The sequence below is a fragment of the Rhyacophila brunnea genome, unplaced genomic scaffold (genome assembly GCF_057557595.1).
Source record: "Rhyacophila brunnea isolate RB1 unplaced genomic scaffold, BYU_Rbru_1.0 scaffold_1, whole genome shotgun sequence".
NCBI classification, from domain to species: domain Eukaryota; kingdom Metazoa; phylum Arthropoda; class Insecta; order Trichoptera; family Rhyacophilidae; genus Rhyacophila; species Rhyacophila brunnea.
In genome coordinates this window covers 35,935,782-35,962,970 of record NW_028232751.1, presented here as the reverse complement: position 1 = coordinate 35,962,970, position 27,189 = coordinate 35,935,782, and the positions used below count along the sequence as shown (strand labels likewise).

Genomic DNA, 27,189 nt, shown 5'->3' with positions numbered 1-27,189 from the left:
ATATTTTTGTACATGTATTGGATTAAATATCTTAAAAAGTAGTACATATTCAATTTACATTGTAAAACTGTCCCGGGATGCAACGGGATAAATCTTAAATTCGAGACCCCAACCACGCACTCCGGCTCTGATGCCGCTACATACAATTTTATTATTGTCCGTGAGTGAAGCATTCCGATCTAATATGGCAGTACTGCGTTGCCCACGCCAACCTGCCGATTAGCGATTCTAATAACACAATTATTTGCATCTATCTTTGCCATTTGACCTCTGATCGAGCTGAAATAAACGCCAATATTTTTTAAATGTACACATTCTAGTGGAATTTTTAATAAACACTGGGGTTGCAGCATTAACTTCTGCGTTTCAAGGCCCTGTATGCGACGCCCTTTTCCGCAAAAACCGTAAACTGTCCCCGGGGTGCGACGGGTTAAATTTGAGATTCGAGACCCAACCACGCACTCCGGCTCGTTGGCTTCCGTCTACTGTCCAAATTTTGTCGAAATCCGACTGCGCGTGTGGATTTGTATAAAAAAAAACCGAAGGACGGTACAAACATACATCCAAATAATATATTCTTCAAATAATTATAGTATAGATTATGACGTAACCATTCCAAATTCAAAATGTATTATACAAAATCACATAATATTATCCTAAGATTCTATATAAGAATCTAATATCAGGTTTATACAATCTGCGTTTATATGAAAATTTATTTTATAATATCAGAATGTGTCTTTTATAATTGCTACGAATTTAAAAAAAACTATTGGACATACCTGCAGGTATGTGATGGTATTTTTTTTTTGACCATGTTCGATCTTAATAATATCATATAAGCCTCCACCGAGTGGTTGAACCTGAGACACACAACATTGTATGCTGACATAGTGGGCATTATTAGTTTAGCAGAATTTGAGTATCCTCAGATCTTTCAAAATGTATTTTCTCTGTTGTCGACTTATGATAAATTCTCATTATGTTTTTCCTCAGCATAGATATAAGAATTGCACATCTAACACAATACTTGTGTTTGGAGTGGGTGGGGTAAAAAAATATTTAATTATTTACAAATTAATTATTAATAGTGACCTAGGATTATAATATTCAAATTTTGTGTAATTAAAACAAAAATTTAAACCACTATAACAACACTATAATATTTCACTATCAATTAATGGAAAATCTCACATTTTCTCCAATAGTTCCGACCAGCTGGTATATAATAAATCACTTCTTTAATTCAACGAATATTTATTGATATATACATTAATTGATACCCGCATTGATTTAATATCCAAAAGCCGATATTCAACATTATTAAAGTAATTTGATAAGCATTTCATACAAGAACTACTAGATAAGACAGTCGTAATTAAGTAGGATGCCCGTAGCTTAATTGGAAAAGCGCACTGGCGCGAAACCAGTGGTTAAGGGTTACAGGTCCCGCGGGGTGTCGTATTTTTTTTAAATGGATTTTTTATAGTGAGCGTAATATGCATGAGATGTTTTCAAATTAAATATTTTCAGCTAGTATAATATATTTATACTAACAATCTAAAGATAACTTTATTAGATTAAAGACATCCAAACTTACACCATTAGAGTCATTAAGGTCTAAGATGTTTCATCTGACGTCTTTAGAACACGCTTGGAAAAAAACAAATTCGTTTGTTCTCCCTATTACACAAAATTATATTAATGCGATTTATGTTTTGATATAAATTTACATGGGTTTGTTTAGATTTGTCTAGTAGTATGGTTATTCTAAGCCATAATTAAAGAAAGGGATAAGATCATGTCAAATGTGATAGAGCGTATTGATTCACTTACTACACGGTTCTGATCATAAGAATTCATGTTAGGTACAGTAAAAATGACTACATTATTTTTTATTATAATAAGAGAAATATAAATATAAATTAAAGAAAATAAATATAAAAATAAAACATTATTTCAAAAGACATTCGAAATCCAAGGTCAGCAGTATTTTTTTTTCTAAAAATTAGATTTATTCAGTCAGGCGCAATATCTCGGATATTTTTTTTGTGAAAAATCTCTCCCTTGCAGACTTGGTAGTGCAAATAGCAGGCTAACTTGATATACTAGTCGCCGATTCGGCCTGGTCGAAGAAGTTCCATCAGGCTGTGTCAATATTTGAATTTGTTTTCTCACGTCTCTACACTATGTACGAGAAAAACACAGTGGTAGTTACAATCGAAATGCTGTGAACTTTTATGCGAATAACAAAATATATATATATACTTTAAAATTACAAGTTACAAATAACACTATTTATATACTGATATTATCATGTCTTACTTACTAACAAATTAATACTGGATCTCTTATACGATTGCTAAAAATGATTCAATTAGATGATATGCGATATTAAATTCCAAGAGATTCTCTGTTCAAAATAAATCAATTGAATTTACATAGCTCTTCAGAAAATATTATTAAAATCGTATTTAGGTTCTTAAGCTGCATAGCGTGAATATTATAATAATGAATAGTTGTGAAGAAATTCAATAAAACATGATATAATTATATTATTTGTGACCCGTTTTCTTCATTTGGCATTTTAGGTCTATTCATTTATGTACCTATTACGTGAAAAACTAACAGTTAATAAAGTTGTATTTTCTAACGAAAGGTACACAGTGCTAAAAATGTTGAACTCACCACTCGGTAAACGCATTTCTTGAATAATTTCTAATCGAGGATAAATTAATTACTATAATGGTTAACAAAGAAGTTCTTCTTCTCTAAATAAAACATACAAGCAAGGAGAGATATTTTATTATTAGAGTCTTAATAAGAGTGTTAAATAAAAAAAAACAATCAAAAAAATATTGGTGGGACCAGTTTTAATTTTATATGGCTTATGTTGATCTTTTTCGTTTTCAGATTTATTCATTATATATATATGACTACCTATACTATTATAATTAACTTAATGTCAGGCAGTGAAAGTAAAAATATATACTTATTATTATTTGTGAATTGAAGAAATTGGCAATACACAACCTTTCCATATGGACACCACTGGAAGCAAACAAGTGTTAGGGTATGTGTTGACGAAGCGACTGAGTGAGGCTATTTCCATTTTTAAAAAGCATAACTGTTCATGACATCTTGACTTTGACTATTTAAACCACTTTTTTATTCAATGAATTAGTCACTAGATCTAAGAATATAACATTTGTTATTAAATATAAATAATGTCGAACACCTCAGAAACAGATTTTTAAAACATATGTCTGACGTTTACAAAATTATGTATGTCACTAAGCATGTAAATTAAATTTATTTGCAACTGATTTAAATGATAAAATATTTGGAAAAAATTTAGGCTTCTAGAAGACGAGAGTCCAATTCTAAATGTATTTCCAAACGATTAAATTAATCTCTTTGAGAAAAATTATCACTTATCAGTGTACCTGCCAACGTAAAAGATCATTTTACACATTGTAATGGAATAAAAATAACCATTTGCCAAAATCGTTATCGAACGTTTACTTATTCTACTGAGCCTAATATATTTGTAAATGTACTTCATTATGAAATGTGTAAGATAATTAATTTTTATTATATAATGGGTGATTTTGTTAAAAAAAAGGAAGAAGAATATTTTTTTTAAACTGAGTTTCAATTTGTTGGTTTTTTAAACCCCAATATATATTAGCCTAGACCCGTCTAAGCTTAAATCCGGCATAGGATGAGGTAATTATTATCCACAAAAATAAGAAATTTTATCAATGAAAAAGAATAATTATTGACAATGGAATCAATAAAGAGGATATTTAAATTTACTTATATAAGTCAATATTTGTCTCATACCCATGACGTCAATTAATAAAGCGTTTTGCTATTAATTAATCTGCGTTTGTTTTAAGAAATAAGTCGCATAGATATCTCATAGGTGACGGGAAACATAACCGCAAAACAAAATCAGATAAGAGTACGTAATTAGCTATAATGATGGGAAAGGTAAGTGCGATTACCATAGAAAATAATATGTTCATGCCGTTTGCTTTGTGCTTTGACTTTTATAGGAATTGCGGTTTACAATAATAATTATTAATATTCAATTAATATGTATAAAGCATGGGAATTCGTAATGGTCTCTGTTTTCCCTCACGTGTACTGCTAAGAAGAGTAACGGTAAGTAATAGTCATAATCCTCAACATAAACATAATGTCATAGGTATTAACACTGTCAATTAAGAAGTATAGTAACGAAATTACATCAGAATTCGTATGAAATTATTGGTTCGTCATCTTAACTAATATTTCTATAAAGATCTAGCAGTTTTGATATATTCGGGTTAAGCCAAATATAGACGATCAAATTGCTAAGGGTTAATTATTGGTGTTAGTACCTACTGTTTATATTATTATGACATATCGATCGCTGTAAATCTCTGTTGTTATTTTTTTCGTTTTTTATATCTACACGTTTATTTCCTTCCAACAAGCAATCTTTGCCACTGATTTATACTACTTGCAGTGCAGTAGTCTGCATCGAACGCCTTAGGTTATGAATTTCGTATCTGGCAAACACATATGTCGGTAAATGGTTTTTCGACATGTACTAATTGAAAAGCCTGTCAATATAACCGCCACTTTATGAAAGCTCCATTTGGAAGTTTGGAAAAAATGATATCTACGTTCATTTCACTTTAAAATAGTACCTACGTTATTGGGTATATATTTCATTTTATCGATATTGTCAATCTGGAGGAAAAGTTTTTTACACAAACCTAAGTATTTTTAATTAAACATTTGATAGTTGTCGTATCAGATCTCGTGATTCAATGCATACTGTATTCAAATCCGAGGACTCCGGGTTTGATACCTGGTGAAGTCACAACTCACAATATGTCTTCATAATAATATCTTGGATATTTTTATAATCTTTCCACTGTTATACTGATTAACTGGGTACTTATACTGTAATAGTCAATTTAGGTGTTAAAAACGAAAATAGACCAAAATCTTCGAATCTCGTGATAAATATTTTTTTCTGTTAGCTTGTAATTTTCATTTTTCTATAAACGACTTTAGTTTGAAGTCGCTTGTTGGGCCGAACATTTCCAAGGGAGCGTTGGCCGTTTTAATAAAACTCAAGGAGGAGAGAGCATGCACAACTGACGGGAGTAGGGTGACTATTATTTGGAGACAGTATACGGCGACAGGAATAAGCTTTTATGTGCCCAGTGTAACTGACCGTGCTCAACAAACACACAGAGAACACACGCTAACACCGAACACACATGCCATACCCACTCACAAACCATACGAACATATTTATTAGAAAATAAAATAACTTGTATTATATATCTAAACTACATATATACCTATGTTTTGTCGTATTATGATTAATCTTAGTTGGATTTTTTAAGAATACAGAATACAGTTTTTGAGTTTTTCCATTGTCAATCCAAACTAATAAAGTATTACTAATAATATAAGTAATTAACTATGGCATCTGTTTATTTTTTAGTTTTATATGGTGAAATTTACGTTATCATTAAAAAATATCAGTATTTCACTTGACCATAGATATCTATAATATCTTAAATAAATAAATTAATATAATAATGGTTCCTACATTACATTCCTCTGAGGGTGTACGTTGTCTTGCCATGTAATCTCACAGAACGTCACTATCTCGTTGTTACTGAATTATGTCGCTTTTGTCATTACGCGTTATATATGTAATATTTCTAGACATCTCCTTTATTGCGATCCTTAATCATTTTATTAATATAAATGCACATTTTATAACACCAAAATTATACCAGAGTACAGACGCAGTATATGGATATTTACCATGGATTATTGCAACAGTGGAAGCGCTTACATTTAAAGTAGGCAGGGGATAAGATATTTATTGTCTATGGTTGCCATCGCTTACTCTGTTTAAATCGCGCTTGTTATATCACATTCTTGTATGGTCTTAGCACTTCTACCACTATCTCTTGGAACCCGCCTCAATTATCAAATATTCTTGATAATGCGGTAATTACATATTAATTTAATTGTCCCACGTTCAAGGGATCTGATGATTATACAGAATGTTTCACAGTGTGAAGCGCATTGCAATAGTTATACGGGGCTCTAGATTTAAGTGTGATGAGTTGTATGAAATTCAAACGTGACGTTAGATTTAGATGTTTATCTGCAATGTCAATGGAGAATTTAACGCCGGTAACAATTTGTACGCTGGCGTAAATCAAAAATTATATTTTTATTCCCGATTTTTTACTGTATCTTTCTTACTTTATTAAAGAAACATCACTTGTACAAGTTTTTTAATTAGCTGTAAATGCAAATCATTTAAAATTACATTTATACAATCAATATCGCCTACGTCGGGTATAGTATTAGGTTATAGGTAAAATAAGCTTGTGAATATATCCCCGCGAGATTTTTTTTTCTTGCGGACGATAATTATTGTTCAGCTGGTACAGTTTTCAATGCATTTCCATTCCTTCTCGCTGTTCTTACCACTTAAATCAGGATTTCAGTGAATTTCTAATATCTGATTCTTGTAAAAATGTTTTAGAATACCCCTCACATCAGTCACATAGTATCTATGCATTAGTGCAAAATGCGAACAAAAATAAAATTTATTACATATTGATTAACAATAATAGTAGGTATTAATAAAAATAATGTCCGCTATTAAACGAAGGTACCCAATAAAAAATGGACGACCTTTTATTTCAACGTTTATTTAATTTAATGACTTAATTTATTAAATTGGGTTGAAGCCTTCCTTGATTTGGAAGTCAAGTACTTATATTAATATTTTGACCAAGAAAATAGTGGAAAAATATAATAAATTTTACCTTAGATGGGTTACTTCTTGTCGGAGTATGCTTTCATAGCCCCCATAATAAATAATATGAGCAACATAAAATATACTAGTTACATGAAATAATTCATTTCATTAAATCACTTTGACCCCTTAATAGTTGTGAGCGTTTTTTGCCCTTTTACTGTATTTCATTGAAGATTTTCTGAACCCCGATGGCCAATGATCCGGAAAAACAGTTCATGAGTTATATGTTGAATAAAACCATTTACCAACCTGTCAATAAGACGTTGTTTCCCAATATAAGTAACTATCAGAGTGCCCCAAATATTCATAATAAAAATCTACGCTAATTTTCCTTATTAATCACATGACACGATTAAAGAGATTGATATTGATGTTACCTATATACCTATATGTAATAATTTTATTATTAATTTAACTAAAAAAATCGTATTGTTGATATTTTATATTACTGTTATTAAAACAATTAGAGTTTTTCTTTTACAAAAACATACATTCAGCCACTATTTAACTCGAGGTACAATTTTTATTCTTCATTTTAACACTATAATAATATATGGTAAATAATATTTATATTATTTTGAATAAAAATAGAAATAATTAATCAATATTAAATAGTTGCAAAAGCTCTTAATAAATTACGAGTCTTATTTAATGGTGAGCTTTTTATGAGTGGATTATATGAATAACCAAACTAAACCCAACTGTATAACACTAAAATCTTTATTGCTTTCCATAAAAAAAACTTTATATTACCTATCACATCACATTTTTATCGATTCGGAAACATATTGTCAATATTGTTATTTTAAAGAATATATATTAATATGTCAATAGGCACCTATTAATTTATAGGTAGTATGTATATTTTTATCAAAATATTCTAGACTGATATGATTATGTATTAACGAAAATAAAAAATTAAGTATGTTGTACTTATTTCACATAATTTCATAATGATCAGGACCAGTTTCGTAGATTTTAACAATACATTCTCAATATATATGGACCTTTTTCCTATTCAAGTGGTTGAAACTGGTCGATTGCATTTTATTTTTAATAATAAAATATCTTTTCACCATGAATTGATATAATTATCTATTTAAAACAAACTGTGTATTGGTATTTTTATAATGAAACTATTATTCAGGTTTTGTAGAAAAATATACCTACTAAAAAAAGGCAGTAAATTTTATGGGAAAAATAAAAGCAACCCCGATGTTAAAAGATTTGAGAGTATTGGTTCGAAAAGGCGTCATTATTTATTAGGAAACAGAAGCACATTTATTGACCATATCGAATTCAAACAAAGTCAGCCCATAAGGGGAGCGTTGGTATTGCAGTAGAATTCATAAGATGGGTTATGCGTGCACCTTGTATGTTTGCCGGGTAAATATTTGACACGGTTTTGCGAATTCGCGTTGCATTTAATATACCAATACATTTGCAAAAAGTCGTGCTTTTAGTCCGACGCTAAGTGTTGTTAAACCGACAAGGCAATCTATAAATAAGTTTTGTGTTACCAATCAAATAGTGATTTAGGCAAGGCGACATCCATTATATTGGGCATGTCAAATTTGGGGCAGTGGTTTTGACAAAGTAGCTTAATATTCCTTTTCACGAATCGGGGACACAATAGAACAGTGCTGTTTAAAAAAAGCTCATTATACCTATTCTGAGTCGAAAGCTTTGTAATGATCGAATTATAATGATTCTGTCATCCAGTCGTCACCAAAGGGTACGAAACGCTCCAAAAAGACCACTAAATCGCCGAATTGATTTTTGTTGGAAATACGTGCCAGTGAATAGCTAAAGACTAAAAGAAATTGAAAATTCGTCTTTAAGTAGTAGAAAAAGTAATTTATTCAATATGAAGTATAGCAATTATTAAGTAGTTACATATTAAAAAATAATAAATCTTACCTGGTTGCCGGAGGTGAGAGTGTGCCTCAAGAGATGATTTAGACATCGCCGAAAGTGAATTGGAGCCATATCCTGAAATGAAAAAATATATATATATAAAATGCGGCAGTACCTATATACACTTTAATATAACATATAAAAACTACGACTAAGTTATGATCTATGTTTACACCAAACGGTACTACAAAAAGTCAAACAAACAACCAACTGAGCAAAGTGCGAATAGAACGGAAATTTTAAATATTTTAATCAAAAATATACTTTCATACAGTATAAATAATAAAATTTATTAGTCCAATAACTACTTAATTTCATATTTGTATAGGTATGTGTATCATGATTATATATAGTTATTATTATGCTAATTTATGGGATAAGTATGTACACAATATTATTTAAAAAAAATTAAAACTACCTTCAAAATTAAAGCTTACCAAATCACATGCTATCATTTGCGATACCTTATATTATGCTTAATAATATAATACTGATTGGTATCTAAGCACACAGTAGATTAATATATTATATCTATATATATATATATATAGGTATATAAAGGCATTGCCATGGACCAAGGTTGTAAAGCAGTATACTTTATAATGGTTAGGCCGTAGCTCCTAAGTATATAAAAGCCTACCGACTACCTGAATACCTAGAATGCATGTTACATTTACGTGAAAACTATAATGCATATTATTATTGTCACACAGACGTGACTTATGAAAAAAAGCATGCGAATGATATTATGAGGTTAGATTCCTCGATCCATGGTCAAGAATCGAGCAGTCTGCCATTGTTTACTAACATACCTATTGAAAGAAATGTGAAAGATAAAAAACATCAGTAGCCTGATTCTGAGTACATCCGCTACATGGAAGTACATTTGAATATGTATATGTTTTACCCAGTCTCTCAAAAGGTTACTAACCACTGATATAGATAGTGTTTGTTACTTTTTAAAATTCAATTAAACACTAAATCCAAGTCATATTATATAATAGTCAAAAAATATTCATTTTTATTAAATATCTATAATTATGCCATTAAACCATACACAGTTTTTGATATTTTATAAGTAGAAGAATATTTTCTATCGTCAATTTTAGTCTAGTATTCACTTATTATCGTATATTTGTCTTTCTAAGGTTAAAAATATTAATTAAAATTTTAAGAAATACATATTAGTAATAAAATAAAATATAAAAATATATGTCGGAAGTTGGATTCGAACCATTAATAATTTAAGAAATACATATTAGTTTTTTTTAGTCTAGTATTCACTTATTAAGGAATATTTTAACGTATATTTGTCTTACTAAGGTTAAAAATATAAATTAATAATTTAAAAAATACATATTAGTACTTAATAAAATAAAATATAAAAATATTTGTCGGAAGTTGGATTCGAACCTACGCCAACTACTGCAAAATTACTGCAGCCACCGTGCTCGTCGCGATTTTGTGAAAAAATTGTAATAAAATAGTAATGGTAATATTTTGGGTTACAATCAAATTTTGTGCACAGAATTTTATTTTAATGTCACGGCGAGCGGTAAGACATATACATCTTAAAATGCATAGAATAAAAGAGATGAACTTACGGAAAACGCGAAAGAATTGTATAGTTTTAATTGTGACCATGCAATATATTTCGGAATTTTAAAATGGAACAAACGATACACAGCATCTGGCAAATATGAAAAATTTCTTTGGACATTTTCTTTTCGGTGGAAAAGCTGATCGGATAAGCAAACGGGAGGCTCTAAAGCACACGCTGGGAGGAAAAGCTGATTAGATTGAATTTTTATATTTGGAAGAATCTACGATCTCAACTTTGATTGTGGACGTGTGCGCACCCTCCTTCTTCAAAGTTGGATAAAAAAATCTTCGGAGAAAAGAGGTTATTGCTTTTAATTAAAATTGCTGTTTTCAATTTTTTTAAATGCCCTCAATACAATTTTATTGTTAATTTTTGGCATCTAATTATAATCATTAAAACGCTCTCAAAATATGTGCGACAATAAAAGTATAATATGACGAATATATTAATTTTAAAAATCATTATATTAATAAAATTAATGCGGGATTTATTTATTTTCAATTATTTCTTTAAATGTAGCTTATTTTTTCATCTTGAAGAAATTAGTTTATATCTTAATAAATAATATGAAAAAAACTGATGTCTTCCAAGTATGTATGATTAAAACGAGTTTGTACGTCAATGAATGTTACAATTTTAGATGTATAACTGATATGCAAGTTACAAATTTTACATCAAATAAAAATGAATAAAAGTTTAATAAAAAATAATGTGATTAAGTAATTAATTGTATTTGAAAGAGAGAAGAATTTTGTCTCAAGACAGTCAATGAATGAGAGATTGCTTCGTTTCCGAATTGAAAAGTATTAATTAATATTCTCGACCACATTCGGTAAGATTTTATCGTTGGAAATAATAGATGAATTATATTATCGATTATTGCAATCGAGACATACGATGGGATGTATCGTTTCAGTGTACCTAAAAACATTTCGGTTACTCTTGCCTAATTTAATCTGAGAAATAATAGCTCTCAGTTCTTTCCCCAAGCGAGGGACGCAGAAGAAAAGCGAGAGCCGGAATTCATGAAACATTAACTTGAAAAACAGTCGCGGGGGAAAGCGAGGCAATACGAGAAAAATAATATATCCTACACACAGTGGCATGTTTCTAACAGTGGTGTGCTTATGTGAGAGATTAAAAAAAATATATATGATTTTATCTACAATATATAAAATTTCAGTATTAAAATTATGAACACAGTCAGTGAGTTACTATATTATAAAGAGTTTCGCAGCGTAAATAATAATATATACCTACTGAGGAATCATAAGAATTTATAAAGTAAGTCCATTATATATTGCATTATATATTTGTCTTGATTTATCTGTAATGTATGAGAGAAAATATATGGGAATGTTTAGGGGAGACCAAGACAGGGAGAATACGTATTCGAAAGGGTTCGGGTCCGGACCACATCAGAAACGTAAAAAAATCAAATGGAATATTACTTCGTCATGGCTTTATGACTATAGATCGTGATCCGGGTGATTTGGCTGTCAAATGCCTTTTCAATAGGGTAAACCTACAATGCTAAAAGACAAAACAGCGCAGTTGACACAAACGGACACTAACGGTACTAATGTTTATGACTATTAAGACACGATCATTCGATAACTATTTGTGGATGAGACATATCGCAATAGCTTGTGAGTGAACACCCTTAGATATACCTGCTGGCCAGGTGTTTACCGTTAGACTCAAAGAGTCTGGGTAGAGAAATATACCCAGAAAAGTGTAGTATTCTGCGATTGAATCGACGAGAAACTGTAAGTAGTAGGCGGAAAAAGTGTTGAAGTAAGTGATATTTGCTAGATTTTGATAACTACGTCTCCTCCCGCCATCTTAAAAATCAATAAAAAAATATTATGGATATTTTTTCAAAACGGACCTTTCCCCAAAACAGTTTTCTGTGTACGCGCCTGGTGCTCAGTATGTTAAGTTCTGATGTAGTGTAACACCTAGATATCGCGGAAATGGATCATGTCGCAATACACTTCTTCCAAATTTATCGTTTGATCTCACGACTGAGGATCGTGATTCAGATGATTTGGCCATCCGACAACATTCTCTGCGGGGTGATACTATCCCTTTCAGCATTCAGCGGCACGCAGATGTTTTGTCAGTGTAAAATATGTGGCATTCAAAGATTTGTCTGTTCAGCTGGAAGGAGCTTTTTGTCGCCTTCTCTGACTTTCGACCAGACTAAATATCACGAGTTTTCCCAGGTTGTCATCTTCTCTGCGGGCTATTTGAAAAAATGAAGTATCCGACGAAGGCGAACCAAGGGAAGTCTGTCTGGAATCTGTTACTTGCTTATTATGGAGATGTTTGGTACGTTTGGCCATCCATGATTCTCAGCATTCACCCTAGCACTACATTTTAAAATCGTGTTTAGCCACTGTCCCTTTCTTGCCTTGACTTTTAGAGACATTGTCGTGATATTACTGATAACAGATAGATCAAACAAATAAAAAAATATGTATCATATCGATTCACTGCGCTGTCTTATTTTAAAATGCCAACAGTATCCGATGACGTACCCACAATTCACATGGCTTCATATCCTCATTATTAATTATTTTCAAATTAATTATTGATGAAATGACATGCAATTAGAAAAAACAAATAAATGGTTAGTTATAAGATTTATTAGCAGTTATTTATTATATGTCTACGATGGTTTACGGTTTACTTGTCGGTAGGTATATAATGTCATGGGTCCCGGGTCCAAATCCTGGGTATGGAAAATACACGTATTGTTTTTCAATTTGTGTTTGAGCCAGAGTGTGGACCTAATAGACTGAGCAAGTGGCTTACATCGATTTCTTGTAAAAACAAAAATCCATTAAAACAAATATCCTCTCTGTGGATATGATCTTATTAGGACCGGGCATGGTCAATAAAAAAATATGAGACGTGCATAACACAAACAAAACTTATAATTAAACATGTGAAGTATTTGCTATTACTTACTTCGTAATGTGCGTATTACAGAAAATATTCTACTGTACGTGTTTCAATTTGTGACTGGTATATATTAACGAGAAAAGTATTCACTTTGTGTTGATTTAATAATAATACTAGTAAAAATAGGTGCACTTTTTATGTGAGGTTAGTTTTATTTACTATTATAATAATATATATTAGTTAATTATTAGTGATTTACTTTTTAGAAAATTATTTAATTACAGTAATAAAACTAAATATAACAGACGAACAATACATCGCACAGAATGTAGGCTACGGATCACTGAACATAAAATGAAAATAATCGGCGCGCGTAAGTAATCGGGATGGGGCGCGGGCTGCGGGCGAGCTGTCTTTTGCGTTGGAGATCATGAGTAAAACATGTTCCATGTTAAAAAAACGTTTGATTTATTTGTCACTTATAGATTAAATAACATGTGTCACTAAATGTAGTAGATAAATTATAGATTTTATTAAATTTTCATATATAAGGCACCATTTTCACATATTACGCAAGAAGGTTTTCTTGATATCTACGGTTAAATAGTATTTTTGTATGTTATTATGGGTTCGAAATGTTAAAGAATTTCGAGGCCGCCTGATCAACAAAGAATTGAAAATCATGGTATGCTTCTGATATTTTTCGCTCTATTGTGTCTAAGTACTGGCAACTAAATGCCAATTCGATCAAGAAGGGTGACAATGTTGCCTGTACTATATAAGTTTTATTATTTATACTAATAATAGGTTCAATTTAAAAAAAATATATTATAATGTGCCATCGTAGCCATAATAGTCAATCGGTTCGATTGACAGATAAACCGATTTACTTGACTAGTGACCTGAGTGAAACAAAGAAAGCCTATGTAAAGATAAACGTTTTTATACGTTAAAAACTCCCCCCATCTTCCGCAGCTTAAGTTATTTCTACCTTGCTACTTTCAAATCATTGCACACCACTGGTTCCCTATTGTGCGTGGTAGAAACACATTTACAGCTAGTAGGTGGTGGTGCATTGATCAAAGGCAGTTTCATCCTCTTCTGTGGTTCGCTGGAGTGGGAGAATAATTTCAGGAGTTTGTGGGGACGCAACCATTATCGTGGTCTGCGATTACCTGCCAATTATCTGCGGAGCTCCGCTCTTTCACTTGGCCGCCGCCGATAAGCGCCAGCCGATGGTTCGCTGTCACTCTTTTTGTAGTCGCAATAATTGCATGTCATTTTTTTTGCGTCGCTCAAAAGCTTGGGTTTAAAACCATCGCGCCGCAACGTTCGAGTGCCCTCACAACAAAATAATGTCCCAGTGCTACAATTAAAAATAGTTCTTTGAGGGATTCCTTTGTTACAGCGCATTTTTTACTCTTCAGTACGCAGTGAATTGTTTGAATTTTAGGCGGTGTTTGATTTTTAAATCAAACAGATGAGTAATTTCTGGAACATTTCTGTTTATTATAAGTATTTAATTTCTTATAAAATGACCTTTTCAACAAATTACATCAAAAGTCTTTGTTAATTTTGGTTAGTCGTCGCAACTGGGTTATTCATAACTAAAATATATTGCAAGATTGAAATGTGCAACTCATAATGAATATTTTATTTTAGGGTTGAGTCAAAATCACGAATTCTATTTCCGATCTATAAAGTACAGTTATTTATTATAGATACATCAAATTGAATAATCTCACCTCATTGATCACAGTCCTCTGAATATATTATATACATTTTAAAGAGAACATAATATACAATTATTGTGTTTTCGGGTATTCAGCCATCGGGATGTCGTTTGGCATCCTTACATTTACCACATGTCTACCATTATTGTAAATTAATATTATGGTTTTATATAGGTGTTATTATGTGTTCATAGTTTTTAAAATAACTTAAATAATTAGATGACAGTGATTAAAAGCTTACCATAAATATTTTCTGTAAATTAAAGTAGGTGTACTTATTTGATATAGGTACATATTATGAATTAAAGGTGATATTATTTAATAACAAATTGTGTGTATTTATTAAAAGCTAAAGACGAAATCAGTGAAAAGGTTAAAGATAGCCTTCAACAGAAAGACTTATTGATTTAACTTAGATTTTAATCCAAATAAACAATATTATTACGTAGCGCATAAAGGGTAAATCAACATTTCAATTGAGATAAAGCCTATAGGTACAACATACAGCTACTACAATAATGTGTCAGATAATTTAACGCATAACAAGAATTGATTGTTAATCATTTTTGTCCAACCCAAAAAAACCAAATTCACAAATCGAAAAGAATTTTTTTTTTAGTAGGCGGATTTGATTCAGGGTTTTCTTTATCGCTATAAAATACCCATGACGTGTAAATCTGAATTTATTTTTAGTGTAAGTTGATATTATCAATTTCGTGTCGAAAAATGATAGTACAAAAAATATCCCCTGTCGTATCTTGTCGAGGTTCGCAAGTCAGTGAATTCATATTTTTGTTTCTTTGTGAAGTCCCCCAGTCCCAGTCACAGTCACGGTGATTTGACACGAGCGCTGTGATTGTTAAGGCGGTTTTTGCCTCCTTCTTCATTCGGTCCAATGAATCTAGTTTGTATTGTCTTTGGTTTAACGGAAGGGGGATTTTTTGACACTATTATGTCATTATACTGTAGTTGCAATTACATATTTACCCTCTGATGATTAATTTAGCTCAAAAAAGTCACTACAGTTAATGATGTAGTATTTAACTTGAATAAATTACTAAGTACTTAAGCCAAATCAAAAGTTATTAGAGAAAGACTGTTCATTTGTCACATACATTTTTTTATATGATTAGTATGAGACAAGTCCTTAAATCATTATTATGAGTATTTATATATATTTTTTAATAATAATATACCTATTGATCATTGTAAGACTAACCAAATAATTATGAAGTCGCACGAAAATGGGTTTAACTTGAAAAGACCACAAAATAAACCTACAGGTAATGATTCAGAAAAGAGTACACGATTTAACAAAGGTCACCAGTATTCTGAATATATCACTAGGAGAGTGGAGAAGAGCTGAACAAAATGCAGTCATACAGTTGTACCAACACAGCACTAAACGATCACAGAATCGCCCTAAAACCTGGTGGATTACAAAACTCAACGTTCATTAGATGTACATGGTAGAGAAGAATTAATGACCGACGAGTGAAAAGAGCCTAGGGAAGCATTCATTAAGTAGTAGATTGGCTGCAGCTGATAATTATGATAATATTCATGGTATAAAATTCTAGTCTAACTTTTTGAGCAGTGTACAAACTGTATACATGTATATATTTTATATGTATATATAAACTATGTATATATTTTATACTATTGAACATTACCACCTGTGTATGTAATAGGTAACAACTTCAGAAACATATTTTTTATTATATTTTTTTGTACCAAATTAAGCTTCAACCCATACCTATTATATTCTGGGGGGTGAGATTTATCGATTAAATTACTTGTATAATAATTTACTAATAACACAAAAAAATCCTAACAAATATGCATTTAAGGTAGGGCTTTATCAAGTTCCGTTAGAATTTTGAATTCTTTAATCTGGGTGTCATTCATTAAGTATTGTTATTTTATTACACTTATTACATACCAAGTACAGTGTACTATTGTGTTACTTTCTTTTACTTATAATTCCAATCATAATATATTATTATTAGCCATAAGTTATTTATCGGGATATATAACGTTCTAGTACTAAACAATTTCATTTGTACGACTGCGTTCTTTAGGCGAAGTTCTTATTATGGAGAGAATAATCATATTCATCGCGAACCTATAATAGTGTTAACAACTCAATTATTCTTCTGAATGAACTCTTCTTAGTCTACAAAAATTGTCAATCATCAAAACAATCTCCACCTTTGAGACCTGCCATTAGAATGACGAAATATTCTTCTTCTTTCTTCTTTTGCCATATCCGCCCCTTAACTGGAGCATATGGACACCACGCAGCGCCTCCAAGAATCCCTGTCGCTCGCCAGTCTTCTTGCTTCGTTTCAGGTCAAACCAGCATCCCGTAGCTCCGCCGTATACACTCTGTAGATTGTATTTAATCCGGTCGGCTTGAAGAACAGGCAAGCCAGGTTGAAGTTCTCTTCTGGCATCCGCAGCACGTGGCCGAGCCAGGTCCAACATTGCCTCTTCACTTTCAGCGTGATGAGAGGCTGCTTGGTGCGTTCTCTTATCTCCTCGTTGCTCCTAAAGTCATACCACCGCACACCCAGTATTCGTCGCAAACATCTGTTTTCGAAGCTCAGTATACGGTTGCTCTGAGCCTTCGTAAGGTGCCATGATTCGCTACCGTAAAGCAGCACCGTCAGAATGCAAGCGTCGAATAATAACGAAATATTGCTCTTATGAAACTATCTCCGTAGATTCTTCAGCCGTGATATTTGCGTCTATTTTTCGTTCACCTCTATACGATAAGTATAAGTTATAGGCAAAGTTATCCTTAACCAATGCATTACGACTATAAAATATACGCTTTATGGCATGGATGCAATGATTTTTACACTCTCTTTGATGCCGTATCATTTTTTATCTTATCTTTCTATAATATTTTAAATATATTAATTACAATAAAATATAGTACTAATTTCACACAATCAAACATAGTGGATAATTTATTATTATTACATGTTGTGTGATATTTTAGTTAATGAATTAACAGTTATTTTAGATTTTTACCAAACTATGATAGTTGCTGTGATGAGCATCAATTCGTCGAAATATTAGTAAATGGTTTAGAGACAAAAACATGTAGCGGGGTTTCGGTGATTAGATTTTTGGAAGCTGCATCCCTCACACAAGGTAGTAGGGGGTTGTAACTAGCTTATGGCGCCGATCATTCGTTCTTTGATGTATCACAATCGCATTTCACGTATTGTTGGAAATAAAAGAAACACTGTGACTGTACATTACACAGACTATGTATTGTTGATTTTGGATCGTTGAGTTTTATTTGGTACGTCTCTGTCTGATGCTGATGTCAATACCATTGCATAGCCATACTTTTGTAAATAAGTGATATTATACGTTATGCATAATTTGGAATTAAAATACATGTATGTAATATTCTATAATACTTACCATTACAACTAACGTATAATGCATTAACTGACCTATTTACGTAATTATGACTATGCATTTCACCCTAAGTTAAGTGACATAACATAAAAAAGGAAAAATAAGAAGTTGAAAAAAGAAGATGCTGACCAAAGATGTCGAATAAAATGTTTATCATTACATACAACTCATATCGAAATGTGTAATTGATTATTTATCCAGTGTATGTCTATATATTGAAACACAATGTCAGGGGTCGGCAGTTTGTCAAGTGAGAAAAGCCAAATTGTTAGGGAAACAGGATAACAAAGGTACCAGAGAGCCGCATATATGTAATATACATATGTATATGGATTTTTAGGACAAAAAATTCAAAATTTTTTATAAAAAAAAAATAGAACGGCGTTCATTTATCGCTTTTAGTAGCTTTACTATACCTGGCAAATAACTACTTATTTTTAATAATTGAATACATGATTGTAAATTTTCATCCGTTATTCTACTTCTGAGTATATTTTTTATTTGGATGATAGATGAGAATGTTTGTTCGCATATGTAGACCTAAAGATTGTGAGAATACCAACAGCTAGTTTTTTTTAACGCTTTATAATATGTTTCAGGCAAACTAATTCATGTATTAAAGATTATTGTTTCTATTTTAGGCAGTTGTTTTATAGCTGTCCACCTGTGCTGAGAAATGAAATTGGATTGCCTTCTTTCGGGTTCTTCCAAGCGCTTGGTCAGATCTGTGAATTTGTTGCTCTACAGTTCCTTGATTTTTAAATCTACTAACTGCATCTGGAGTGAACCAGCATCTGTGTCGAACGGTGTCAAGTTAAGTTTGTTGACATTTATTTTAATAGGACGTATGATAAAAGCTAGTGTAGTTTTACTTGCTCTGAACTGTCGTACGAGTCTAAGTTTGTTCGGCGGCTCTATCTCATAAACTCATATGTTATAAATAAGGCTGCTTGACATGAGGTTAATTGGAGTTTATGTCTGAAGAGCCGCAAACGTCTATGCAAAGAACCGCATATGCTGACCCCTGGTCTAGTTCATAATAGTTTTTTTTTTTTTTTTTTTACGAGAAATGGTAATTTACCATTCCGCAAAGCTATAAGATTTCTATCCTGGTTAAAAATACATTCAGAAATATAAATTTCTGATGAAAAATGAAATGAAAAAATGGAGCATAGATTGAGAAAAATGCTAGTATTTTTTAAAAATCTGATAGGTGACTTCTTCTGGAGGCTGTCTGGAAGATTCAATTAAACATATAATAAATATATAAATCAAAAAATAAATATCTTATTTAAAAATATTTGTAGAAAAATATTTGTAGAAAAATACTTAAAGCTAACATTATTATTATTTGTATTAAACTATCTATTCCAATATTTGGTAGATAGATAGTTTCATAATATTTATATAACAACCAAAAGATCCAACATAATAGGTATACGAATAAAAATGTATAATGGCAAGGTCATGTTATTGTAACAACTATTAAAGTATTATAAAAATATTTTCATCGTTAATATTTATAGGAACACAGTTGTAAATTTTATTTATAAATCTAAAACCTCTTTTTTCATACATCACATTACAAGTGTGGTTTATGGGAACGATTACTATTTTTATAGTTAAAACACATTACTGTTATTATACTATTTAAATAAGAAAAACAAGACGGCAGTTATAATAATAGCAGTCTACATTCAGGACGTCCTGTAGCATACACCCAAGTGCTTTTTTTTCACAGGGAAAATCGACGCCTTTGACACGGCGTCGGGAGGCATCTCTTTGTGAGAGTAACAAGAGGCAAAAGCTACCGGCCAATTTTCACTCACTAGCTTATCACCAGTTTTTTTCTGCGAGAAGTCTGTAGCAGTTGCTAACTTTGAGCTGTGCTTAACCGAGCGCCAAATAATTATGCTGGGGGCTTTGTTTGACACGTTTAAAACAATTAAGTGCCGCGGGATGTGTTTCGAAAATTACTCATAGCTACGAGAAGTGAAGTGTTGGTACATAATATATGCATTTGGTAATATATCGTAGGCATTCAAATTCTTAGCAATTATCCATATATACAATATATAGATATATTAAACGTAAGCATTCCTAATATACTTATTTTGTCACTTTCAAAATATATAAATTTGATAAACAAAATTATAGTGGAATTTTTTGAATGTTTAAAGAAACTTGTATGTAAACAATGAAAATAAAAATTATGGCGATACTAAAAAACGTAGCTTATCTTAACAATATTTTTCGATTATTATAGCCACGGCTAAACTAGAATTTGATATTAGTACATAAGTACCCATTTTTAATATTCCGAATAACCCACAATACTCTGTTATTATGTCAACATAAATAATATTGTATTAAAATATATTATGATGTATATTAATATTGTGTCAAATTATATTATGTGAAATCACTGTGTCATTTTTACGATCGGATTTTCTAGCCGATACTACACGTAATCCGGGCCGCCTTTCAACAACGGGTTCTGCAAAGTTTGCGGCATCGCGCGTTAGCAACGAGGCGTCGCAAAGAGGCGTCGTAATGAAAGGCCTGATAAAATAAATTCGGTGGTTTGACGGTTGGGGGTGCGAGGGGGTTGTCGCGCCGCTGCTTTTGAAGTAGCTAGTGGTATGCGATAACACGATATTAGCACACCGCGATGTCGACAAACACCAAACAAACGGGCTCCGTAACAAAGGGCCCTGAGAACACTTTGCCCGGGGCTCGCTCGTATATTGCCAGCCGCTCTGACACCTTGTTCATTCGAGCACGAATCAAGTTTATTCACTTGGAGAAGAGAGGCGGCCCCGCAAACGAGCAGTGTTCACTTTGCAAGGACAACTTTGCTTTGGGAAGCCCGGGGCCATCGCAGCTCTCGCGAATTTGCTTTGATACGCACGCATTCGGGATTTCAAACACCAGCGAATCAATTTTACGCGCTGCTCGACATCAAAGACGAGTTGTCTCGCAAACGCTGTGGTGTCGATAGCTCATATTTTCGTCACAATAGGATTCTTTCAAGCATAAAACTCGCATACTTTTCGATAACGTTTCAAAGTTTCTTTAGACGAGATATATTTAATAATTTTATAGATAATATCAAAAATATAGCGATGTTGGTAATCTGACTTTAGATAATCGTAACGTAAACATAACTTTTACAATAGGTAATAGACATTCCCATATTATAATTATGTTCTTAATCGTTATGTAACCACTCGATTAAATACTTTTAATTTAAATTTTAAATTAAGTATTCCATTTGAATCATGTTTATTTACTCTCAGTAGGTAGTATTAATTCTATCGATTATAGATAATAACTATCTTTTAATTATCACAAAGAAAGACTTAGTGATATCATAAGCAAAATATAATATATTCGACTATTTATTACAGTACATTATTTTATCTTTGATATATCCCTCATAGAACAGATGTGACATTTCTTAATACTGTCTGTCATGCGGTTAATATATTTGGTCAGTTATTAACCTTTTTAAAACATTTTTAGATCTTTCATATTGTATTAAATGGATTAAAATCGTTTTATTTTACAACGTTTTTCTTAGGTTGTATTCTTATTTGTCCGGTACAAATCTTGCAATCAATTTTTAACTAACTTCCTGACTAGCTAGACATTTGAAACTTTTAGAATATATCAGAACACGATGCCAATGCATTTTTAATACTTTTAGCCATCTTTAAGTAGAATTAAATTTATTTTCAGTTAATTCTGTTTTGTATGAAAAGTTATTTCGATACCATTATTGGTTGCTAGGGGGTCCTAGCAACTAAATTATTAAATAATATATACGTGCGTTACTATGGAAATCAATATGAAATGATATTTCATTATTCAGTATTTCTATAAAGTACATTTTTTGATCGTTTAAGCTAGTCAAGTCAAGTTTATATGATTCAACAGACAATTTTAAAACGTTGTATATAAAAAGTTCTTTTTATCTTGTAATTATTTCAAATATAATAAACTAATGATATTTTACCTAAAACTTTTTGAGTCTGTATTACATTGCTTGAAATTGTCACTATGTTTTTTCTATTATTCGTCAATTTTTTGCATTTACTGTGTAATATATGCAATGGCCGAAACAGGGAACACATAGTTAATGGGAACTAAAATACCTAACGTGTGTGGCATAATAGGTAACCGATCTAGAGTATGGAAGGATATGGGATAAACTTAAACACGTGTCAAGAATACGATTTTTCTTCATTCTGACAACTGTTAACGGTTTATGCACTGACGCGAATTCAATATCGGTGTATTTGAAGGTTGCAACGCACACTATTGCACGACTATAATGTGTGTTTCATTTTCATAGGACACTCAATATATTCAAAACCCTGCTTCAAAATGTAGTGTTGGGGTATAGCTTATCTGAATTATATTTATTAATCTGTTATGTGGGTCTAAAGCTGCAATGTCACAATACTACTTACTGAACCAAATAAATAAATTGAATAATCTATATTGAATTTTCAAAATCAATTTGTTTAACAATATCAACGCTATTGACAGCACCGAGTGGAATGGAATCAGCTTGAAAATGACTCCATCTAGAAGTATATTGATCTAGGGTGGTGATAATATTAAATTCAACACTGGCATCGGTTAGACTGGGTAGTGACTAGTGAAGCCAATCCCGAGCTAAAATCTTGATCGCGGGTTTTCGGGATTACGATTTCTGATCCCGGGATTGGCATTTTTTTTCAATAGTAAAATAAAATTTCTATATATATACAAATAACGTTGATACAATCGGTCAAAAATAAATGTAGTATAATTTATACTATTTAAGACATTCATTGTTAATATTGTGTACGTTCAATCTTGGAAATACATAGGTTTAATGGAGTAAATAATATTGTAATATGTATAAACAATAATGTGCAAGTAAAACAGTTTTATTTATTTATAAAAAGATAACAAAAACAAGTTCAATTAAAATAAAAAAATGCATTAAAAAATATGGTGGAATCACTTTGTTAAAAGTGCGAAGCATTGTTTTTTCCAATCTTTCTCATTTTTATTAGATTATGTTAAAAAATAAAATGAACTGGTCAGACATGGGTAATAAATCAAACTTCATTCAAACTCAGTTTATTTCTAATGTATTTGTATTTTTTTTATGTTATATTTTCGTTTTTATTTTATTTTCCATAGAAATTGATTAAAGAACTCAATCCCAGTTTCGAGATTATGTTTACCAATCCCGGGATTCATAGGTATCGAATATAGTTCGGGATCCCGGGATCCCTAGTAGTGACTAATTAGGGTTAATTGAAAATGCCTGTGTTATTGTGTCAATTAAACAAAGTATTCGTAACGAAAGAGTATGCAAATAAAAATGAATGATATAAATATACAAGTATACAATTAGAATGTTCCATAACTTATCTAAGTATATTATAAATAATTCAGAATTATTGTTCGAAATATCTGCGAAATATTTTACATAAACACTGGTAAAGGCGGGCATAAACGTCTTGAAAATGCCATACAATACGTTCCGCTAGTGTAATACTAAATGATTAGATGTGTAGGCAGTCGCTCTCACTATTTGTACATTTTCCTTTCGAATTTATTCGACTTGAATGAACAATTGCCACGCGATGTTTTTGCATGATTTTCTTTAAAAAATATATAATATACTGTGTAAGTTATGACGAATTTCACATTATAAAACCAAACGAAGCCCATTAGATTCTGAATATCTTATCAGTAACAGTGGTTTTATATTAATGTTATTATTATACTAATATTACAGACTCAACAGTGAAGTTGAAGGGTTACATAATATTATTTGTCGACTTGGCATAAAACAAACTTATTTAAAAATTCTATACTTCGGTTGATTATTTTGATAGCTATTTCATTCAGAACGGTTTGCCGAAAACCAACAACGAAACATTTAAAAAATGATTGGTATATAAAAATCACCAATGGTTAAGTTATTTTACAACGTTATTATTAGCTTGTATTCTTATTTGTCCGGTGGTTGTTTATCCAGTACAAATCTTGCAATAGATTTTTAACTAACTTCCCGACTAGCTAGATATTTGAAACTTTTAGAATACATCAGAACACGATGCCAATGCATTTTTTTAATACTTTTAGCCATCTTTAAGTAGAATTTAATTCATTTTCAGTTGATTCTGTTTTGTATGAAAAGTTATTTCGGAAGAAATCCGTAATCCAATGCACTATCATTGGTTGCTAAGTGGGTGGTAATAGCAACTAAATTATTAATATATACGTGCGTTACTATGGAAATCAAAATTATATTTCAGTATTCTATATTTGTTTGTTTGTTTGTTTTTTATTTACCAAATACAAGTTTGTATTATCAAATACAAGCTTGAGCATAATGATTGAACAGAAAATTTAAAAACGTTGTATATAAAGAGTTCTTTTTATCTTGTTATTATTTGTAATTAATTTATGACATTGTATTGAAATACTTACATGGCCTTTATGTATAAAATTGGTAACTATTGATAATCATTGCTACGTATAGAAACTATTATATATGTTTTTGGTATAATATTAAAAATATAATAGGTACATGTTGTACATATCGCGAAAAAAACTAAATGAATAAGGAAGTAGATAAAGTACGCGATGTGATAAAGGTCGTTAAGCAGATAAAATGGTAATGAGCTGGACATGTCGCTCGGGGAATGAATATCGCTCGACGAATTCTGTCTACCCAACGGGTACAAAACGACCACAGAAAAGCCTTAAACCCTACTGTATAGACGAACTCACAAAGTTTGGTGGATGTACGTGGCAGTGAAGGACTAGGGAACGAGAAGGGTGGAGTGAGCTAGGGGAGAGCTTAGTGTAGCAGTGGACCGACCCCGGCTTATGATGAGTGGGCAAGTGTTTTCAAAAACGATTAAAAAGACGGTTTTCTTATACGATTATAAATTAACGAAATATAAAAACTGTTTTTCACAATGACTTTTAATTGGCAAAAATATATCCAGGCAATAAACAATCAATTTTATATATAGACTCTTCAGTCCTTGGTAGCGGATGTGCTCTCGAAAATAAGCTTCAAGTAGCTGGGACAAGTATCATGGATGCCGCCCGACAGTGTGACATTTTGCACTTTTGTTGTATAGTCGCACTGATTGTATCGCCAAACTACGCTCACTCTGCATCGGTGATACAAGAGAGATATATGCGCTGCAGGTCTAACGTGGTAAGAGGAGCAAGAGTTGGACACAAGGATATTATGTGATATTGTGGTTACGATGGTGTAAGTGAGTATGTAATAACTATTACGCAATTATTACGAATATTACGAATTCGCTTAACTCAAATGGATAATATAAGTAGTCATTGTATTATATTACCGCGATGTGTATGTGTAATAAATACACTGATATTTTAAGGGGCCTCTTTGGGGTGGAGCGCGGACGACATTATACGTATAAAATAATGATATTATTTGCTTATAATATTTTTAGTATAACTTCATAATTCGTCAATAAAAAATATTATTAAGAAGCAGAATATTGTTATGGTTAAAAGTATCAACATTTTTATAACAGTTTGGACTGTTATAACAATTACACAAATGTGATAGATAATTTTAAAGTTAAATTAAATTACGTCATAACCATGTTCGATCCTAAGTAAAGCATTATATGACGTGAAATGGATGTCAGCCGCATGCTGAACTTAGGTCCATACCCTGGGTCGGAATTCACATTGAAAAATAACATGTGAATTTTGCCAAACCCGGGATTGGAACGCGGCACCCACGACATTATAAGCCGTCACGTTACCGCTCAGTCATCGTGGGCGTTAAAATTAAATACACGATCATTATTCCGTAAAAATAGTAATAAATATATAATTCACCTTGAAAAGATATTGTAATGTCTCTTGCTCCGATTAGTGAGAGCCATCAGATGAATATTGAAACTTAAATGGTTGTTGTGGTAATTAATAATCAAAAATCGACGTATACAATTAATTAACAGATAATTTTACAGTTGTTATTACTAGAAAATACAGAGTATACAATAATTATAAAAAGCTTACGTGCAGATAGGGGAAATAAAAAAATAAATTCCGGATCCACAAATACAGATGACAGGTGGTGAATCTAAATTTGTAGTCTTAAATTATATGTAGAAACATTCATTGTAATATATTACTGTATTTAAATAATAAAAAGCAATAAAAATTGACATTTACACAATATATCCACGTTTAGGGAAGGCATATTTGTGTATAGTGATGCAGGCGACTTTTCTTGTTTGTATTTTCTTTCTGTATTTACTGCCTGTAAGTAGTGTCGGAATTTCATTTAACGAAACACATTACAGAATGGCAAGTGAAGCTGATCAAGCTAGAATGATACCGCGTATATACAACAACACTAGATATTTTGGATTTCTCATCGTGTTTACAGATATATAATTAATACAAATAAAACGTGACGTTATGTAAAAAGTCAGCTGTGAATTAGTATGTCAGTAATAATAATAAATTACCTAATCAATAGCGTTTTCTAAAATGTCAAATATTTTTTTTTTATAAAAACTAAAGTGTTTATAATTTTATTTTATTTTATTTCGATTTGCAGCTTGTGCTCCGCCCCAGTGCACACCCCTCGGATTAGTCAGATAGTGATATTATGTTCGGATTCAGCCAAGTAAGTGATCGCATGAATTTACGAA

At 31.5% G+C, this 27,189-nt stretch overlaps 1 protein-coding gene across 1 annotated transcript in view; it reads right to left on the bottom strand.

Moving 5' to 3' along the window:
• The window catches only part of LOC147079718 (DNA-binding protein D-ETS-3-like), a 207,558-nt gene that overhangs the window by 42,341 nt on the left and 138,028 nt on the right, over positions 1-27,189 (bottom strand). Inside the window, exon 5 of the mRNA XM_085943576.1 lies at positions 8,777-8,848. Within this exon, the coding sequence (XP_085799702.1) occupies positions 8,777-8,848 (72 nt within the window). The remainder of the gene's footprint in view (positions 1-8,776; positions 8,849-27,189) is intronic.